The sequence below is a fragment of the Condylura cristata genome, unplaced genomic scaffold (assembly GCF_000260355.1).
Source record: "Condylura cristata isolate star-nosed mole 26May11 unplaced genomic scaffold, ConCri1.0 scaffold00024, whole genome shotgun sequence".
Lineage (NCBI taxonomy): Eukaryota > Metazoa > Chordata > Mammalia > Eulipotyphla > Talpidae > Condylura > Condylura cristata.
The window spans coordinates 21476753-21497981 of record NW_004567125.1 but is presented as its reverse complement, the minus strand read 5'-3'; the positions used below and the strand labels follow the sequence as shown (position 1 = coordinate 21497981).

At 43.6% G+C, this 21229-nt stretch overlaps 1 protein-coding gene across 1 annotated transcript in view; it reads left to right on the top strand.

The window, feature by feature from the left end:
- Nucleotides 1-9277, top strand: part of SEC16B (SEC16 homolog B (S. cerevisiae)) — a 34953-nt gene extending 25676 nt beyond the window's left edge. Inside the window, exons 18-25 of the mRNA XM_004688130.2 lie at nucleotides 596-880; nucleotides 1727-1794; nucleotides 5129-5275; nucleotides 5435-5530; nucleotides 5936-6077; nucleotides 6172-6251; nucleotides 7672-7770; nucleotides 8547-9277. Coding sequence (XP_004688187.1) covers nucleotides 596-880; nucleotides 1727-1794; nucleotides 5129-5275; nucleotides 5435-5530; nucleotides 5936-6077; nucleotides 6172-6251; nucleotides 7672-7770; nucleotides 8547-8618 — 989 coding nt within the window. The 3' untranslated portion in view covers nucleotides 8619-9277. The remainder of the gene's footprint in view (nucleotides 1-595; nucleotides 881-1726; nucleotides 1795-5128; nucleotides 5276-5434; nucleotides 5531-5935; nucleotides 6078-6171; nucleotides 6252-7671; nucleotides 7771-8546) is intronic.
- Nucleotides 9278-21229: the final 11952 nt, after the last annotated feature.

Below are 21229 nucleotides of genomic sequence, written 5' to 3'. Positions count from 1 at the left end.
TTTGTCAACCAGACATGTGGGTAGATTGCCCACACAAGTCCCGTGACTTTGGGCCAAGCACTGTACTTACCACAGCTTATTAGCAAAATGGCAAGTCCAAGTGAATGCCCCCAAGTCCCCAAAACCTCCAGCCAACATGCCTGCCATTACTTCTGTGTTTTTTTATTGAGGTATAGTTGGTATAACATTACATTAGTTTTGGGTGTGCGATTTGAATTTTAACGGAAAACTTTCTAAGTTTGAAGTACCCAACTCCTTTAGAAAATCTCGAAGGGAAAAAGAGCTGACCCAGCCTTCCAAAAAGTGTGTCAGTGAATGAGGTGGCACTGGCTGCCTCCCAACCCTCTGGTTTAAAGCTTAGTGATCATACAGGGTAGTGAGGGAAATGATTTTGCAAACTCTCAGTCACATGCTGTGAGAGGTGTTTTGATGTGACTGTGTTGCACTGGTCGTCACTTTTCTGGAAGTCACTTTATGTGGCCTGACCTGTCTCCTATTTACCAAAGATGACACAGGTGGGAGTGCAGCTGGTGTGATTAGTCCATGCAGGTGCACATTCCAGGTTTCACCTCTTCTTCTTTGCCTTGTTCCTTAGAAAACCCTTCCTGTCAGGATTGGTCGGGACAGCAAGGGGACTCAGAAGCTCTTGGTGGCCCCTCAACCCTGTGGCCAGCACCAGAATTAACAGGCCCAGACCAGCCCTTTCCACTACTGCTGGGCTCCCACCCAGACGGAGGAGGTGCAGGACAGACTGGGGTCCCGGTGCCCCTTTATTCGGTCCCCCTGACCCATCATCCCGGGACTGGTGGCAGTGTGGCAGTGACAGCAGCTCCTGGAGGAAGCTCCTGGGAGGAAAACCAGCAGATGTACTCACCTCCTGGTAAGACCTGCCAGCTGGGTTGGAAGCCTTGGGAAGGAGTCTTAGAGGAGAGGAAGCAGGCGAGGGAAGTGCGGGGGCCCAATGAGTCAGTGGGCATGGAGCTGGGAAAGACCTCGATGGTGGATGCACATGTTGAGGGTCTACTGTGTGTCAGCGTGTGCTGGCACTTGGCATTCATTTGTGGGAGATGCCCTGCTCCATTCCAGTTTTCTGTGCAGGAATAAGCACAACAAGGCCAACAGCAGCCCCTCCTACTCTCCCCTTGTGTTATGTAGTTTCTAGGACAGAGGCTGTGCATGAGAAGCCCCCTGCAGCTTGAGCTGTGCAGGTCAAGCATTTTCCAGCAGCTATCCTGCATCCAGGAGCTCCATGCCAGCAACTGGCAGAGACAACACTACTTTCCCCATCCCAAGTTTTTCAGGTTCTTCAAACCTTGGGCAACAGGTCTGCAAAACTAAGCAGTGCCCTATCTTGCTGGAAACCAAGCAGAAGGATTCTATCTTAGGTCTTCTTGGATATGGTTCTGCCCAAGGGAGATTCCAATGGAAGGGGTGGTCCTGGAGGATCCCTGCAATGCAGCTCAGCAGGGCTTTGATTTCCAGGATAGCTCAGGAAGGACCTTGGTATCTGGGTACTGGTTGATTCCTGAGCATATCCTGGGTCGGTGGGACTCGAAAGGGCTGTGAAGGTGGACTTCACATTTGCCGTGATCTGCTCGGGGTCACGGGCTCTGGGCTCCAGCTGCTTTGCCGTTAGGCGAGCTAACTGGGTCCGCATCGCCCTTCTTCGGAGTGGCTGGAGAAAACACAACTGCATGTTGCTATTTTTGTTTGCTTTGTAACACAGGAGAGAAGACGGTGACTCAAGAAAACTTCCAGCATCCCAGTGGTCCAATGGGCATCCCCCAGCCACAGGTGAGAGGACACAGCATAACAGGTGTCTGTGTCCACGCGAAGCTTCAGCTTTCACCAGTCACCCTAGTTTCCTAGCTGTGTACACGCTCTCTGCTGTGACTGGCACCAGCTCCCTCCCCAACTTGGCATCCTGGGTCTGCTGAGAGATAGGGAGGAGGCTGTTCTTGTTCAAGCTGAGTCCCATCCATTTGTGTCCATGCAGGAAGGGGTCTGTGAAGCTGGGTTTTGTTTTGGTCTCAGATCTCCTTTGAAGCCCTTTTTTCTTTTTATTAAGGTAACATTCATTAACAACACTGTAGGCTCCAGGACACATTTTCTTACCTCAGCAATGGCGTTCAAGCTCACCACATCCTCTAGTAACCCAACTGGCTCCCTCTACCTAGCCCCTTCTTGCTCCTTCCCCTCTGGTAAGAACCATTTTTCTGATCTGTCTACTAATTTGTTTCTATTTTGTCCTTTCCTTTATTGTCCACAAATGAGTGAAATAAATCATCTGTCACTTGTCTTTCTTCTCCTAACTTATTCCACTAAACTTAATCCCCCCCCCCCCCAGGCCTATCTATATTGTCAAAAATGGTAGGAGTCCATCTTTTTTTTACAGATGAGTATTATTCCATTGTGTGTGTGTGTGTGTGTGTGTGTGTATCTATATATCTCACATCTTCTTTATCTCCTTCTCTGTCTTTGGGCACTGAGGCTGTTTTCACGTCCTTGTTTTTGTGAATAGTACTGCCAGACCACAGGGGTGCATAATTCTTTTAAAATTAAAGCATCTTTGTGTCCTTTGGATAAATATCCAAAAGTGGGATAGGTGGATTAAATCGAATTACTATATTGTTTTCCATGGTGGATGCTTTATGGAAGGTGGCTTTTTTCTATAGTTGCATTTATTTTAAAATTTTTACAGTGCTTTATTTCAAAGCAAGATCTCTGGCAGCCGTGTTTGCTCTGTTCACGCAGGCTGTAAGGTCATGAAGGTGACCTGTCAAATGAACCATACTCTCTATGTACCTCTCCCCCTCAGTGGGCAGTGCTGGTCCCACTCTTATGACCAAGCTTTGCCTTCCTGGTGAGAGGAGCATATCACCTGACTTTCTCAGGTAGTAACAGGGCTTCAGGTTTGAAGCATTTTGCTTTACTTTTTTTTTTTTTCTGACTGAAAAAGAGGTATATTGTTGTTATGAAAGCTTGAAAAATAAGGAAGAAGTAGTATATTATTGTTATGAAAGCTTGAAAAATAAGGATAAAAATCACATAAAGAATCAAATAAACATCACTCATAATCCCAGTCAAATAGTTACTTATTTCCTTTCAATATGTTTTGCTATGTATGTGAACAAATATATACACATATATATATTTTTTCTTTATTTAAAAGATTTATTTATGCGTACAGAACAGGGGTACAGGCCAGAGGTATAAGGGTGGTGAGAGGATTCACCAGAGACAGAGTGGGGAGCAGAATAAGCAGATTGACAAAAGAACACTGCTGAGGGGAGCAGCAGACGAGGCAGGAGAGGTCTGCTATGCCAAGTGGGTCACCTCCGGGGCTGGGGCTGCAATTTAGGATGAAGGGGCTGCGACTTGTTGCTAGCAGCGTAGTGCTGTGCTTTAACCTATTGTGCCACCGGGAGGGCCCACACATATATTTTCAAATGGTTAAGAACATGTGTGCGTGAAACTTTACTTCCTATTTAATTCTGTCAAGTGAGACTTTGTCCTTCATAATTACAATTTTTAGTTTAGGCATGATAATACATTGTATGAAAACACCACCAGTCATTCATTCGTTCATTTACATATGCTGACTCCACGCAACATACCTGGCACTGTTGCAGGGCTTGGGGGTGCGCAGGTGAGCAGGGTACTCCTGTGCATGGAGGTCACTACAAATAAACAGCTGTGCGCATGCGGGATTCCACTTTAGATGGAGAGGGTTGGGTGTGGCAGGGAAGGCAGAGGTCAGAATGGAATGTGGACATGTGGCAGGTAGGCATCCAGGAAAGAAGAATTCAAGTTTGTAACAGCAGGAGCAACGAGCCCGGCATGGGACCCACTTGGTACAATCCAGGAAGAGTCCAGGAGTCATACAGATATCTAGAAAGTGTGGAGCAGTAGGGGAGAGCACCAAGAATCAAGGTAGAGGGGTAGAGAGGGGAGATCGAGGAGGGAGGGTCTGGCCGACTTGGCAGAGCTGAGAATTGAGTTTGTCATTCCTACATTTTAAGTATTTCAAGCATGTCACTTTGCTTTTTTCTCTTCCTTTCCATTCTCTCCTATATAAAACATAGGCAGCCTAGTGCATAAGCCATGGTCTAGTTCTTGACTTATTCAGTTGGGAGAATTCCTTAGAAAGAGGAGCAGACTGTCCAAGTTTGGATCCTACTCTGCCATTTACTAGCTGTGTGACCTTCAGTAGGTTGCTTAACCTTTCTGTGCCTTAGTTTTCTCATATATAAAATGGAATGATAGCAGTCGTACCAACCCTACTGTTTAAGGATTAAATGAAACACTATATATAAAGCACTTAGATCAGTACTTAGTACATATTAAATTCTGCGTTAGAGCAAAAATTAAAACCTCTTCTCTGTTTACCCAAGTGTTTTTCCAATGGAAAATTATGCTGTCTTGTGGTATACTTCTATACAGTATTAAGAAAGGCAAATTTGTAGAGAAAAAAAGATTGTAGGCTTCAAGGGGCTGGGAGAGGAGGAAATGGGGAGTGGGGGAGGAAGCTAATATTGAGTGGGTTCAGAGTTTCTGTTGGGGAAGATGAAAAGTTCTGGAAATGGGTAGTGGTGATGGTTTTATACAATGGTGTATAAGCACTTATATATACACTAATTAGTAAATTTATATTTTTCCCGGATAAAAAATATTAATATAAGGGGATTCCCCTCTGGTGCCTTTGTTCACAGTTGGCTGAGCAAGTCTGTTAGGAAATGAGCTCTAATGTAGTTAGGTTTGGTGATGTTATACTGTCTGCCCTTTGGAGTTTGTGGGCCTCGTGGGGATTTTTCCTGGGTTCTTCATCTCCAGCGATATGTTCTTCATTCTGCTCTGGGCTTGGGGGTGGTTCTGGAAACCTTATTTTCCTACTAGGTAGCACAGCTCTTGGAACATTGGATTAGTAATGATATGAGGATCGGTTTGGGCTTTGGCTTTGTCCTGAGATCTTCCACAGTCATTTTTCATAGCTAAGCTGTCTTTCCTCCTCAGGAGAATATGATTCTGTAAGCCTCTCCCACCAATTCACGGAGCAGGTGAGGTGCCTGAATACACGTAACCTGTCAAATGCTATGCAAAAGTTAGCTCTTATTTTCTTTTGTTCTAGGCGCCTCTGATTCCTGGAGCAGGAAGTGTCGCTGAGAGTTCTGCAAAGGAGCAGGGTGAGGAGGATTCCTCTGATGAGACAGATAAAAAGGCTTCCCAAAAGGCTGCACACAGAGAGAAGCAAGGCGAAGGGAAGGAGAACACAAAGGTGAGGCCCTTTTCCTCTCCTGCATTCCTGTCTCAAATGCTGGCGTTGAGTTGGCAGCTGGCTTTGGTTGTGTCCTCTCTATCACATTGGGGTGGGTTCATCTCACACTCAACAGGAAATTAAAACTACAAGCCATAAAACATCCCCTTCTGCTTCCAGAGCTCTGGGTTTGGCTGGTTCAGCTGGTTTCGCTCAAAACCCAGCAACGCATCCCCTTCTGAGGACGAAGACTCATCAGACAGCTCAGACTCTGAGGTAACCTGGATGCGAGGGCAGGGAAGCTGCCCCTTCTGTGAACATTTCAGAGGAAGTTTCCTCTGCAGCTCAGGGAGTCAGGGGCTGGCAGGAATTGTCCCCAGGCCGGATGAAGCTAAGGTTTGCCGATGGGAGTCTGTGGGAAACTGATCCTGTGAAGGGCAAAGACAGGAGAGAAAAAGCTTCATTTAAAAGTGAGGATGGAGAGTTTTAATGTTAGTGGGGCATCAGTAGGGAACTAGTTTTGGTTACTGAGCAGGGGAGTGGCACCAAGAGATGGGGTTTCGGGAGAGTACTCCAGGAGCTGGCTGTGGGTGGAGGCTGTGCTCAGGGTGCAGGACACAGGAGGCCAGTGTGAGCATGTGAATCACTGATGCAGGGTGCTGCCTTTCTCTCTCCACCCAGCAGACCTCCAGAGCACCATCTCCCACTCAGGCTGGCCCTGGTCCTTCACTGACACCAGTCCCCGAGGCCCGGCCTCTGCCAGGTACCAGCGCCTTCCCCCGGCGGTACCGGTACCACCAACCTGACGGCCTCTGGGCCATCTGCATGCCTTCCTTCACTTTCCTGGAGTTCAGGTGGCTTCTGGAAATGGGGCTCCTCCATGCTGATCAGTGGCAATAACTCTTGACTCCTTCTAGGTGAGCATGAAGTCCCAGGATCGGTGTTCAGGGGGGGAGCAGCTGAGAGTACTGGAAATGGAGGCCTGTCCGGGCCTGAGGTGAGCCACCCAGCAGGTGGAGCCTTGCCCCCACCCCCATATTTTGCCCAAATAAAAAATATTAATATAAGGGGATTCCCCTCTGGTGCCTTTGTTCACAGCTGGCTGAGCAAGTCTGTTAGGAAATGAGCTCAAATATAGTTAGGTTTGGTGACGTTACACTGTCTGCCCCTTGGAGTTTGTGGGCCCTGTGGGGATTTTTCCTGGGTTCTTCATCTCCAGCAGTATGTTCTTCATTCTGCTCTGGGCTTGGGGTGGTTCTGGAGCATGCAGGCTGCACTGTCTACAGGGGCTGGAGCTGACTGACTCACGGAGAACATGGAGAAAGCTTCTAGAGTAGTTTGTTTGGGCTGCCATTACAAGATGTCATGAGCAAGGTAGCTTAAACAACAGAAATTTGTTTTCTCACCATTTAGGAGGCTGAAGTATGAGGTCAAGTTGGCAGCAAGCTTGGATTCTACTTGAGTCATCACTGACATTCTCGAGTGTCTGCATCCAAATTTCCTCTTCTTGAAATGACACCCTGCAGTGACCACCCTAATGGCCTCATTTTACCTTAATTACTTCTTCACCTTATCTCTAAATACATCCTGAGGATCTAGAGGCTAGGAGTTCAACATATATAGTTTGGAGGGAATACAACTGAGCCACTAACAACTTTCTTTGGTGCTTCTTTCCCTGTCTCAGTTGGGGCCAGAGTTCACAGCATCCTTGGCAAGGGTTGTAATAAGAGCCTCAGGGAATTGTCCACACCAGTATGGGTTTCATGCTAATTGCTGGGAAAACATTTTTATTTCTTGTGATCTGTTTAGAGCACTTTTGCAGTATTATATATATTTCAAATAATATATTACTTTCTATGATGCTGTTAGTATAAGTTATTTTAGTTTTTAAAAATGATTTATTATTTTTAAAATTTATTGATGCATACAAGAACTGGGGTGTAGGCCAGAGGTGCAGGGGGGTAGGGAAGAGGATTCACCAGAGACAGAGTGGGGAGTAGAACAGGCAGATGGACTGAAATACACTGTTGAGGGGAGCAGCAGGATAGACAGGAGAGGTCTGCTGCACCATGTGGGTCAGCTCCCTGGACAGGATTGAACTCATAGCACAGTGGCTGGCGATAGCTTGATTGTGCTAACCCCTGTGCCACCAGAGAGGTTCTGGTTTTTTCTTCTGTGCTGGACCACTGCATTGCTCTCCTACCCCTTCTGCATGCCCATACCCCACACTTACGGGCCGCCTGTGCTCACTTCAACCATGTTGGTTAGTTTGGGATTCCTGGATTTCCACCAATTTCTATCCTTCCCAGTTGCAGCTTTTGTTGCTCTGGAATCTTTTGGTGATCTGGGAAGTCCTTGGTGTTCTGCAATCTGGGAAGCAGAGTGATGATAAGATTTTCTATTATTTTCCACCACAGGGTGTTTCTTCAGAGATCTACTTCAACCCTGGCCCTCTGCTGCCTCCCCCCACCTTCAGTGGGGCTGTTCCTCTTTACAACCCATCTCAGGTCCCTCAGGTAAGGGAGCTCTGAAGGAGAGGAGTTAGAAGCACATGCTTTGAATGAGGAGACACAGGTTTTTAAAATTAGTATTGCATTTATTTATTTTATTTTATTTTATTGAGTTCGCATTGGCTTACAATACTGGGTGTTTTAGGGGCACAGTTTCATACCTGTACAAGTGTATGTTATCACATCGCCCACTGCCAAAGCCCCAGGAATCTTCCACCATAGGTCATTGGAGACCTAAGTTTATAATCTTGGTTTACCACCTGCTATGTGTGAGTCCTTGAATGATGATTTCACTTTTCTGTCTCAGAGTCTACATCTGTAAACTCGGGTTAGAAGTAGTGACTTACAAGATAATCGATTAAAAGGGAACATGTATGTGAAAGGCCTTGTACACAGAAGAAGCCTAATCAGTGTCACTATCACCTTGCACAAGTCTCAAGTCTCAAGAGACACCACGGGCACTGATCTCAGTTGCTGTGACTGCCCCATCATGGCATCCTGGGCTGCAGTCTCATTGCAAACTTTGTGAAACCCTCAAAACTACCTGCTCCTCTGTGCCCTGGGGCAGACTGATTGCTTCCATGTGTCACTTGCCTCCCCTTCTTTATAAAATTGAATTTTTCTTGCCATATTTAAGAGGTGGATGTGAATAATTCGAACCCCACTCGAAAGGGAAATGTTCCAGACTCTCAGGACGTCCTAGCTCAATCCAGCAAGCAACCCTGGGAGAGAAGGGAGTCATGTCTGGGGTTATTATCTTCGCAATGTTTGTTCTTTTCCAGCTCTCCACGACCACTGGCCTGAACCGGCCCAATCGCCTAGCTCAGCGTCGCTATCCAACCCAGCCTCGATGAGAAGTCCCATCTGGGATACAACTTTTATATTGTTCTTTCGGAACCTCCCCATCCTTCTGGCATAGAAGGGTTCTCAAGATGATTGTGCAAGTCTGTTGCCAGGCCTGGGCACTTAAAAGGCAAGAGGATAGAGACTCCCAGGACACAACTCTGTCTAAGCTCTTAAGATTAGCTTCAGATCAATGGAAATGGATTCAACAGATGGGAAAGCTGGTATGGAAGAGTTGGGGTGAGCAGAATGTCATGCCAGCAGTATTTAGGGTGGAGGCTTCACATTTTCAGGACAGTCAGAGGCTATAAACACCATTGCCCAGGTCAACAGCCCTGGGCTCTGCAGTGTGAAATTATTGAGGACCATATTCTGGACTAACTCTGACTCTCCCTTCATCACAGTTACAGACCAATTAACAGCTCTAGTTAGCCACGTCTTTATAGTGAAAGTTGATTATTGTTTCCTGTCATAATTCCTTCCTCAGTGACATTTTCAGCAGTTTCCCTCTTGGTCCTTATTTTGTGCCCATTAAAAAAAATGTGGTTCAAATTAATTATATTTCTCTCACTTTCTTAGCTGGTCCTATTTTTCACATTCTGGCATCTGGCTATCAAGTTAGATAGTAGGCATCATATTGTCATGGTAACTACTGAACCTCGTGATGCAGATGGATGGAACATCAGTATAATAAATGATGGGAAATGTTTCCTAAAAATTCACTCCTCCCAGAAGAGAGGAGAAAAGAAAACCTGATATTGTTAATACCTCCCATTTTACTTCAAGCCTTTGCAAATTGATGTTCAGAGGGTCACTGGAGCCAGAAGGAGGAGGGGGACATCTTGGAAATTTCCATTTCTCCTTTCAAACCCCAAATAGGCAAGACTCTTGCTGTTTGTCAGATTTGCTGGAAATTACTCCTCACACAGAACATTTTTTTTTGAATATGTAATTGTACATACAGGTTTTGTACTCTAATGTACTATGGTTCTGATGTTGATAGCGATTAAACCAGATAATTTTATAGCTAATGCTCGACTCTGGCTGATTTTTGCAGAGGGAGAAAAAACACTGAATGGGATCTTCCCTTAAGTTTTCTAATAGTGGGCCATTATGTAATAAGGTGCAAAGAGCTGGAAAGAGCCCTTTGTTAACATAACATCTAGAAATCGGCCTTCTTCCAGGTCTACGCTAAAGCTAGTTTTTCAATTAAAAAAATATGATCAAAGTGCATCTGGAGCAAATTAGTCACTTCATTAATAATATATTGCATATTCTGGTTCTTCAAAAAGTGTATTTACCACTCAGATTAGATCAGGAACTGTATGCATAAATATTTTGTAACTAGAAGAACCTCAGTAACCCTGTGCCCTTTTCTTGCTGAAAGAAACTGCTGTTGCTTCATTTTGGTGTGCTGACACCTAGTGGCAGTATTTTGTGAGTTTCTCAGGAACCCAGTTGCTTAGACTTGAATCCTGGTGCATTCAGCTCACCTTGTAACCAAGAGCAGCGTGACTTAACTGTCTGGTGCTTCAGTTCCTTCATCTGTAAAATGAGGAAGGTGATTACAGTGGCAACTTCTTCATAGAGATAGTGCAAGAGTTAAATCAGTTAAGCCCATAGAAATGTACCTGGTAAAGCTAAGCACTTTGTAAGTTTTATTATTATTACTATTACTAGTGTACAATCTATTAAGTCAAATCTTAACTGTCTTGTTGCCTGGCCTGCTTATTTTAACTGCATTTTACATTTTTTATAGGTACATATAATAATACTTTATAACTACTTTTTAATATGTGTCCTGATCACTTAGCCAGTTTGTCTTCCTTCATCTAGTCTGCCACTGATGCTAGACCATGCCACTTAGTGCCCCTGGGAACGATGAGCTCAGGAAGCCCTACTCAATGAAAAGTAGCATGTTAGAGGAGGAAGAGAGTGAACGTCAGAGAAGACTCAGATACCTGTGTCCTCACTTCCTCTTCCTGTGGTGGTGACTCAAGGAAAACCAGTGACTGTCTCAGTGTAAACAAAACAAACACTGAGCTTAGCTTCGGGAATGCACAGCAGCAGTGAACACAGTTTCTGAAGGAGAAATTCGGGAGGGTTTATGTGCTCGAAAAAGAGGAGTTTGTAGCGTATATGTTAATTCATAACTGAGAAGCTTTACTTTGGCAAAGTCAGAAGGTGTGCATTATTCTTATAGGACTGGTTTAAACCAGTTCTGTTGCTCTTTGGGCAGGAATGATCCCTTGGGTCTACTAAGAATCTGATTGCTCAGGGTCACTCAGAGTTCTTAGTCGTTCATCAGCTTTTTTAGTGGTAGTGGTGATGGTGGGGTCGCTAAAGGCTATGACCATCTTATAGCTTCCGCTAGTTAAGAGCAGTTGTGGTGAAACAAAACAAGTGTAGCTGTGAGAGGGAAATGTTTTGCTTTCTTTTACAAGGTGGAAGCTTGGGGAGCAGAGCAGGTGGTGACAGGAAAGTGTGGCTAGGACTGGGGAACCTTTCCATCGCTGGGAGGGGCTGCGAGCTTGAAGGAGAAGCTGGCCTTAGCACTTGTCCATTGTGACTTGGGGTCCATGGCAGCTTGGCTTTGGGGTGACCCATGTCCTGAGGGACAACCTTGGGTCCTAGTGAATGGGGACTCCTGCAGGGGAAGATGGCACAGAGCCCTGAAAAGCCACCAGGGACCACTGATGGCCCAGCAGACAGCAGACCAGGGCTGGGCCAGAGCAGTGACCCTCAGGAAGAGAGCTGACCATGCCAGTCTCAGGCCATCCTTCCCATCACCACAGCCCCTGAGGAGAGTGGGGAGAGAGAATAAACAGAATTTTCTCTCTCTCTTAAACAAAAGAGGAATTAGCAAAAAATGCTGTCTCACAGGAAAGAGCCTGATATATTATTAATTGGTAAATTTGTTTTCCCCTGTTCCTCAATGGGGTGTGATTTTTGAGGAAAAATACATCAGTTATGGGAAATAAAGAAGCTATATTTTCCTTTAAAAACTGTGTGGTAATGTGCAAACCAGTGATCCTGCTATATACATATAATTTAATATTTATAGGAAAACATTTAAACTTAATGTTCAATAATTTTGGAGAGAACAAACCATTAAATTCCATTTAAGCACAGCCTTTATCACGTGTTACCATTCCAGTCTCCATCCTGATCCCCTAATATGGCTGTAAAGCTGCTAACAAGCCTTGATCTCTCCATCACCTATCCAAACACTTCTTTTAGTCTTAACTCACGCTTCAGGTTGCTCAGGATCAAAGCCTCTGCTAGCTTATCTTTCTTCCAAAAATTATTGTCTCTTTGGTTTCTTACCCTGAGTAACCAGGAAGCAGAGCAAGAGACCACATCCACCTCTTCACTGAAATCAGAATATTTTCTTCTCAAGAAGAAACATGCAAAAGACTCTTTCACTTGAAAAGAATAATAGGGTCACTCCACTCATAGAAATCCTTCTGATACTTCACCCCCACCTCCGTGAGTGGAGTGGAAGAGGCTTTTCTCCTCTTATGCTGTTATTTCCAGCTGGAAATTGTGTGATTTGTACAAGATAGATGTTAGGGACTGACCGAAGGCTGCCTCTGAACATGGGTTCCAAAGCTGCCGGCTCTCACCAAGTCCTTGTACCAGGCATTGTTTTTCGGTGAGATTTAAAGTTATTTTGAAGGTAGAGCCACAGCACATTAAAATGTTTTCACTTCATTGGATTAAAGACCTAGACATAAGAACAGAAACCATAAAATACCTGGAAGCAAAAATGGGCCAAACACTACACGGCATACACTTCAGCGACATCTTTAAAGACAGAGCACCCAACGCCACAATAGTGAAGGCAAAGATAAATAGATGGGACTACATCAAGTTAAAGAGCTTCTGTACGGCAAAAGAGACATTACAAAAAACAGACAGCCCACTAATTGGGAAAACATTTTCTCACACAACAGTAGTGATAAAGGACTGATCACAAAAATATACAGAGAACTGATGAAACTCAACAAAAATGAAGTAAACAACCCCATCAAAAATGGGCAGTAGAGCTAAAAAGACACTTCTCCAAAGAGGAAATGCAGATGGCCAACAAGCATATGAAAAAATGTTCTACATCACTCGTAATAAGGGAGATGCAAATTAAAACCACAATGAGATACTACCTCACCCCAGTGAGAATGGCACATCTTCAACTAGCAACAACAAATGTTGGCGAGGATGTGGAGAGAAAGGAACTCTCCTGCGCTGCTGATGGGAATGCAAACTAGTACAACCACTATGGAAAACTGTTTGGAGTTTCCTCAAACTGCTTAACATGGAGCTTCCCTACGACCCAGCAATCCCACTCCTAGGTATCTACCCAAAAGACACAAAAACACTGATTCAAAAAGATGCTTGCACCCCCATGTTTATTGCTACCTTATTTACAATTGGAAAGACATGGAAATAAGCTCAACTGTCCAAAAGTAGATGACTGGATTAAAAGATGTGGTACATATACACAATGGAATATTACTCAGCAACCAAAAAAGAGAAACACATGTCTTTTGCAGCAACTTGAATGGAGCTGGAGAAGAGCATGCTTAGTGAAATAAGCCAGAAAGAAAAGGAAAAATACCAGATGGTTTCACTCATAGCAGGAGTATAACAGACCAGATAAGAAAATAATAACAAACAACTATATACCAGAGACATTTTGTGGGGGTGCAGTGAGGAATGGGATCAAAAACAGTGGGGGAGGGAAATGCACTGGACTATGGTGATTTGGTGATGGGAAACCCACGGGGATTACAACTGAGATGAAAAAAAGGCAAAAAATTATGTAAAAATAAACTTATATATATATATAAATGTTTTCACTTCAATCTCACTACACAGAGGGATCTGCTTCACTTTTGCATAGTCTCCAAGTGATCATACTTCCCTGGACCTAGGTCAACAGCAGTGTAACTCAAACTTGACTGACCTTTGCAAACTGCTCATTATTTTGCCTTTTCTGCTTGTTATTTTAACATGAGATGCTTTTCTGGTCTTTATCCATCTTTGAATGAGCCGATTAAGTATCCAGTTTTGAAAGCTTCTCAAGACAAGGGTATTCCATGGCTTTTCTTAAGGTTTCAACTTAGAGTTTCCTACCTTCACGTGTTAGGAAGTTATTCCTCATAGTTTATATCCAGATCACTTATGTGGCTCTTTAAGACACTCAGCTGGTCCTCAGTGGAGATGAAAAACAGCTGCTTGCCACCACCTGTGCCTGGAACTCTTTCACCTTCTGTAAGGCCATTAAATCATGTTGCAGAAATGAAGTCTTACAAGATGGCTAGACTTTTTGTAAGGCTTTGCATGAGTAGAAGTTTGGTATTAAACTAGCTAATGGCTTGGATTCTTTTGGTGGCTACAGTAGCTAGACATTCTGAATTTCAATATAAAGGTAATAACATTTCTTGAGTACTTACTTTAGATCAGGTATGAATCCTATGAAATGCATAGTATTATTTCAGCACATATAGATAGGGAATCTGAAAACTCAAGGGACAGAATAAGTAATTTGTCCAAGGTTACATAGCTAGAAACAAAGGAGATGGAACTAGAGTCTAGGTTACCTGACCTTAACGTCTGGGCTTTCAGCGACATTGTCCCTGATACAAGTATATTCATTCATTTATTCAAATGGCAATCAAATGCTGTGTCAGGTGTTGTATTGCTTTATCAACAAGATGCTCTCCACTCTTAAAATACTCATAATCCTGTGCATGAGACAGACATACAAAGAAAATCCATAAGGTGAGAACTGTTATACTTCAAGATAGATTCCAAGGACTTTGAGTCTTGATTTCTTCTAATAGGTGGTTTGTGCATTTATATAATTTGGAGATCAATAGGTCATATATTCAAATTGTATCACCTTTTATAGATTAAGAACAAGGTTAAATTCATGGATAGCATGTAGAATAGCAAATCTGTTGACTGGGGTTTACATGACACTAAGATATGGCTGGTGTGCATGAAACTGAAGGAATCGGGTAATGGTGGGTTGTGATCACTAATGCTAAGTGATGTCATCTGAAAGGGAGCTCATCTGACTCAGACTTGCCAAACTGCTACCCTGGAGTCCCTTCTTGCTTTTTCTGGCTCTTTATAGGATGCCAAAAGGAAAGACAGTGAATATTGCAGTGGGACTCACTGCAAAGGGCCCAAGGTGGGGGCAATCTATGGTTGTCTATGTGCACACGTAGACACTCCCATGAGAATTCCCTGCTTGCAAGTATCTCTTTCCACTTAAACTCCAGCCCCTTCACAAAACAGGATTATATACAAGATAGTTACCTTCCATGCAGCAGGTACTCTGCTGATACCCAGGGAGACACATATATAACAAAATAGGATGTAAAAGGTCCTGTTAATATATAAAACCTTTAGAAAATTTAAACTAATATTTTATATTCCCCAAAACTGAGTTTTTGGAAACCAAAACCCTTGACTTTTAGAACTTGTCTCTGTGCCCTAGGAGGCCATTTGGGAATGTAAGAGATGATCATTAATTGTTTGTTTGTTTGTTTTCTCTGTCCTATCCTATACTCATTGTCCTGGAATAGAATTAATTTGAGTTTTAGGCTTTCATTTCTATTTCTTAGGTATTTGGGTGAATACCCATGACTTGTGAACAAATCAGAATCTTATAGGCATGAATTCTTTATATAGTTTTTCAGCTTCTTCTTTGCTTGCAAAAACAGTAACACCACACCTACAGATGATCTTAGTCATCCCAATAATATACATGAATTAATACCTTTAGTCTGGGTCCAGGTGCACTTGCTTTGTATAACAGGTAAATACAGATGAGTTGCAGATACACTGAAATTTGCTGAATAAAATTAGTTTTAAAATGTAATAGAGAGGCCTCCCTGGTGGTGCAGGGGTCAAAGTCTCAGCACCGTATCACCAACCACTGCAGCATGAGTTTGATCCCCAGCCAGGGAGCTGATCCACATGGTGCAGCAGACCTCTCCTGTCTCTCCTGCTGCTCCCCTCAGCAGAGTATTTCAGTAGATCTGCCTGTTCTGCTCCCCACTCTGTCTCTGGTGAAATGTCTCACCTCCTGCACCTCTGGCCTATACCCCAGTTCTTGTATGCCTACATAAATAAAAATAAGTATTTAAAAATAAAATAAAATGTAGTAGAGTAGCCTGAAATTTAAAGGCAATTGATCTTAAACCTCTAAAATAAAGAATTCTTTGCAAAGAGAGCAATCACTCCCAACTTAATTCTCTGTAGAGGCTGACTTTGTCATTTTGGGGAAGACATTGTAATCAGAACAATAGCTTCAGTCTAGACTTATGTCTCCCACTAGCTAAACTGAATTTTAAGTGTTAATTGAATGTTAAAATGCTTTTAAACTTCTAATCATCTGGGATTCCCTCATTCAACAGGCACTTATTTAGGACTGCTGTGGGCTAGACAGGTGAAGGGAATGCACTAGCTTTCAAAGAACTCCGAGATGAGTTAGGAAACTAAGGGACAGTGTACAGTGCAGCATAAACATAGTTGTTTTCCACGTCCTGCTGATGTGTCACAGAGATCCCTGATTCGGCTTACTAGGGAAGGAGTTGACAAGGAAGGTTCTGCAGCAGGTAACTTCATTGATGAGAAAGAATGGCCTGGAGAGGTGAGTAAATTTTTCTAAGTCCCCTTAATTAAAGTCCTGACTTTCAGGTTGGTGGTATTTTGAATTTGAGAACATAATACATATAGCTTCTCTAAAATGGCATTGAGGATGTGTTTGTAGAAAAAAAATCAATAATAATAATCATGGATCTGTGCCAGGCCTGTTATTGGAGTTTATATGTGCTTATTAAATTTGCTTCCAGAGACAGTGAATAAGTATTTTGAAGATATTCAAATTAATGATGGAGCCAGAAAGCATCATGCTAAGTGTTCATGTGTGTCATCATCTTTAATCCTTGAAACAACTCAGAGGTTAGGCTTTAGGAGTCTCACTTAACAGATGAAGAAATGGAGGCCAAGAGGTTAAGTTTTCCTTAAGATCACACAGATAGTGGAGAAACTGGGATTTGAACCTTTGCAGGCCATCCCCAGAAGCTAGAGCCTTACTACCTCTTACTCACCTAATTGAAGGTGGTTGTGTTAGTTTTGCAAATGCAGCCAGGACTGCTGGTCCTTACTTGAAGTCTTCCACTACTATTCTGGCTAGGGTGATTCTCTGATCCATTCCCCACCTGCAACTGAGGGCTAATACTCATTATCTTAAGTGTTTGTGCATTTGACTATTCTTTCCATTAGATTTGTGACTTCTCAGGGGCAGGGATGATATGATAACATACTCATCTTTATATTTGCAGCTCTTTGCATAGTGTCTATGCCTAATAAGTGCTCAATATTCAAAACAGACCTGAAGGAATCATTTGCTATCAGGAGAAGCTCAAAACAGCTTGCAGGAAAATAGCCACAAACTTCTGGCCTTGAAGTTGACAAGCGGGGTCATTCTATTGTTAGAATTTGCTCCATTGCTGCATCTTTTGATGCATTTGACTTATTGAATGGTGTAGTAAGGAAGGCAAAGGGTACAAATGAAGCATCACTGAAGTTTTGAGAAACTGTCCATAGATGTGGATAGATCTGGTGGTGATGGGAAAAAGGAGCCCCATGTTCTTGCTAGAGACCCCAGGTAGGCAGCATTCTGGGCAGGTGACAGAGGGGAGGTGCCCTGCTAGAGGTCAAGGCAAATGATGTCTTGCATTTACAACTCATTTGACCCCAGGGGTGCTTATTTCTGGCAGAAGTATTTCATGGCCTTAAAAGGTGCTTTACCCCCTTTACAGCCAGTGTAATTGCTATTGGAAAGCTTTGCCCTGCTAGTGTCTTAATTAGGTCAAATTTTATACCAAGGTCTTTCACTTAATGCTGATTTTTGCAATCCTAAGTGCCCCACTCTTGGCATGGCCAGGAAGATTTTACATTTTCTAGTTGTGGGAGAACACCCTGATCCAGAGCTTGTGCTTGCTCTTTTCCAGTGGGCAGGTGGTGACAGAGTCCAGGGAGCAAGAGGAAAGGAGATGTGTATGTTAGAAGAATCATCCAAATGCTTCCAGAAAAAAACTCTCCTCTAAGTTACCCTGCTCCAAGCATTGCGCAGATAATTGCAGGATCTGAGATCGTTCATGTTCTGTTAAATTATACAATTTTGCTCTCTCTGTGTTAGAAAAAAAAAACAACACCTTTTTATTATCTGCCTTTTTATTCAGCAGAACATGCCCCTAGAGGTATAGCCTTCCTCTCCATGTCATGTCACCCCAATAACAAGAAGTAAGCCATCTGCCAAGAAAACAAACATAATATAAAAATTACACAAATACATAATCCCCAACCCAGAAGGAAAGGAGCAGCTGCCACCTGGTACCAAACCGAAAACAGTTTAATATTTATCCAGAAGAGAAGTTCCCCCAACAGACTTGAATGCCGCTGTGGGGTGAGGGAGGGGAGGTCAGTGATGAAAATCACCTCCCGGAGCATGGTCTAAACGGGAACACCAGGGAAATCAATCCAGTGAGCGCTGTGTTGGTGCCCTGTTGCGGGTGCGTTCCTGAGGCACCCGAGGAGGCCATCAATCTGTCACCAGGAAGGGGAGAGGTGCAGGGAGAAAGGAGGTAATTGGAATTGAGCTTCACTGGGGACTTTCATTCTTGCTGGAAGTGTAGCTAGAGAGATATGGAGCAGAGCCATCCCCAAGGTGAGGTAAATTGGGGCTCTTGCCTCTGGGAGTGGTGCCCCGGAGAAATGGAAATGTGGTTAAGGTGTGACATTTCAGAAAGTCTCCCTTCTTACTCCAGGCTTGGCCCTGCATGGGGATACAGTTTTACTCTCTTTCCCCAAGAATTGCACTTTCCATTCATTGAGTCCGTGCAGGTCTTGCACTGATTTCTCTAAAACTTGTGTCTGATTCCTTAATCAAATGCTCTCGGAGTGAATAGAAGTTCAGTTATTAGAAATTGTGCAATGCATGGAAGCGAGTCAATCTTCTGTTGTATTGATAAATTGGAATGTTAAAACAACGATGCCAGTCGTCATGATGGTTCTTTCTTAGAAAGAGGCAGTTTACAGAGCCGTGTAAATCAGAAGTGTCCTTAAACTGTGGTTGGGGAGACATGAGATGGCAAAATGTCTACCAATAAAGTGGAGTATCACAGCAAATTACCCCGTTTATACATGCAGGCAAAGCCTCGTTTCTCATGCCATGTTTGAGAGCCAATAAAGCTTACAAATGTGATGGGAGCCACTATTTCTGCTGCTGTGCAGCTGTTTATCAGCAGCTTTTTAACACATTTTTCACATATTAATGAGGTGGCATAGCAGTTCCAGAATTAGAACAGTGGGATGTATCATTGTGTGCCTTATCTGAAGATATCTGCTGTCAGCATCATTACCAGGGTATGCACGGGGTAGACGGAAATTTTGGTGGGTGTTGCATATATGCACGAGCCAGCCTTCCATGAACCCCTCATCTTCAGGCGTCCCTGGATGGCCCTGCAGCTTGTGCAGTCTAGCTGCATTTGCAACTTTGTCTCTGTGTTTCATGATTGATATGTCAGGAAGACTTGAAAATTCTGTTTCCCTGTGTCCTAAAGTAGTCTTTGGTGTTCAGTGAGTACTCCATGAATGCGGCAAGAAAGGAGAGAGGGAGAGAGGGACAAAGGGAGGAAGGGAGAGGGGAAGAAAAAAGAAAGGAAAGGAGGGAGAGGAGGGAGAAGTTAGGTGGGTGGATGACAGTGTTCCCTTAAAGCTTAACCTCTGCAGGCACAGCCTACCCTGTTCTGAGGCTTCAATGAACAAAACAGGTAAGAGGCATGGTTTTCCTTGAATTTGCATACAGATGGTAAAAACAACAGCAAAGGAAATCTCTGTACTAAGAGCTGTCAGACACCTTAGGGAGCATTTAATCCAATGATTTCTAAACACAGGTCTGCAGCTGGGGCTGGAACATTGTGCTGTTTTCACCAGTCTGCAATGAAGTGAGGAAAAACGAGGACATGACAGTGAGTGTCTATAGAGCTTAACAAATTCTCTGTTAGAATGATGAGATTGGAACTTTCTACTTTATTTGACATTAAAAGGCCCTTTCTTTTAGATAATGATGGTCATAGTAGATTATTTTTATTATTTGGCAAAACAAAAAGTTTCCCAGTACTCCCACATTTTCAGGGGAAGGATGGAGAAGGGAAGTTTTATTGGCCTGTGAAATCTCAAAGTCTGGATTTAATTCATCTCTATCCTTTTAAGGAAAATTCACTGTCATCACCTACTGGCCTTACACAAGACACAGGGCTACTAAAAAGAATGAACTCAAATTATGAGCTTCAAGTCCTTCAAGTGCCGCTGTCTTGTTTCTTTAGCACAGGGATGCAGGCCAGGTAGCCTTGTAGCAATGCCATCTGTAGCTATAGGAGATGGCTTAACCCCAGGTCTGTCATGGTAACAGAGGGACCCAGAGATTCAATTTGCTGTTGTCTGGTGCATTCTCTTCCGCTAGGAGTGTGATGGCAGCATCGTCTTTAGGTAGAATATCTATGTGCTCTGATTGTATAAATACAGGACTCTTCTCTGAGCTAGGAGAATTCTAGTTGGTGTGAAACATGGGGAGTAAAGGCACCATATAGACACACCTCCACAATCTCATCTGCTTTCTTTGAACTCCCTCAGCTCTTAGTATCTATGCCCTATTGCACAGCCCTCAGTTTTTTTTTTAAAGATTTATTTATTTATGCATACAGAGCTAGGGTACAGGCCAGAGGTGCAGGGGCTGTGAGAGGATTCACCAGAGAGAGAGTGTGGCACAGAACAGGCGGACTGACAAAGTATACTGCTGAGGGGAGCAGTGGGCTGGTCAGGAGAGGTCTGCCCTCCGGGGAGGGCAGGGATCAAACTCATGCTGAAGTGGCTTTAGCTTCTTAGTGCTGTGCCTTAACCTGCTGCACCACTAGGGAGGGAGGGCATACCCTACTCTCAGTTTTTATATCAGCTTGTTCTCTGATTACATTTTACAAGAAGTCTTACTTCCCCTACAGAACACTTTGTTGAGTCCTTTTATTAATTGATAAACATTTTTTTTTTTTTTGGAAACACAATCTTTTCTGGAGGCTGTTGGCCATTCACATGTGTTGGAAAGATCTGAAATTTTGTCAGCCTGGTTTCCAGCCCTGGATTTGAGACTGGTGGGTGACAAACATAGGCAATAGTTCTGGGTCTTGCAGTCCCCCGGCCATGGCCACTAAGTGGTACTGACCACCCTCATTGAGATAAGTATCTAAATGAATGCGAATGCTGCTAATGCTCTGGGAGAATATAAATGTGAAGCATCACCTTTATGGAGAATCCTAGTCTTTGGTTTTTAAATTCTCTTTCTTCATTTTTTAAAAAGATTTATTTATTTATACATACAGAACTGGGTTACAGGCCAGAAGTGCAGAGGTGGTGAGAGAATTCGCCAGAGACAGAGTGGCGAGCAGAACAGGCAGATTGACGAGTACATTGCTGAGGGGGCAGCAGGCGGGTCAGGAGAGGTCTGCTGTGCCATGTGGGGACCCTCTCTGCCTAGGGATCGAACTTG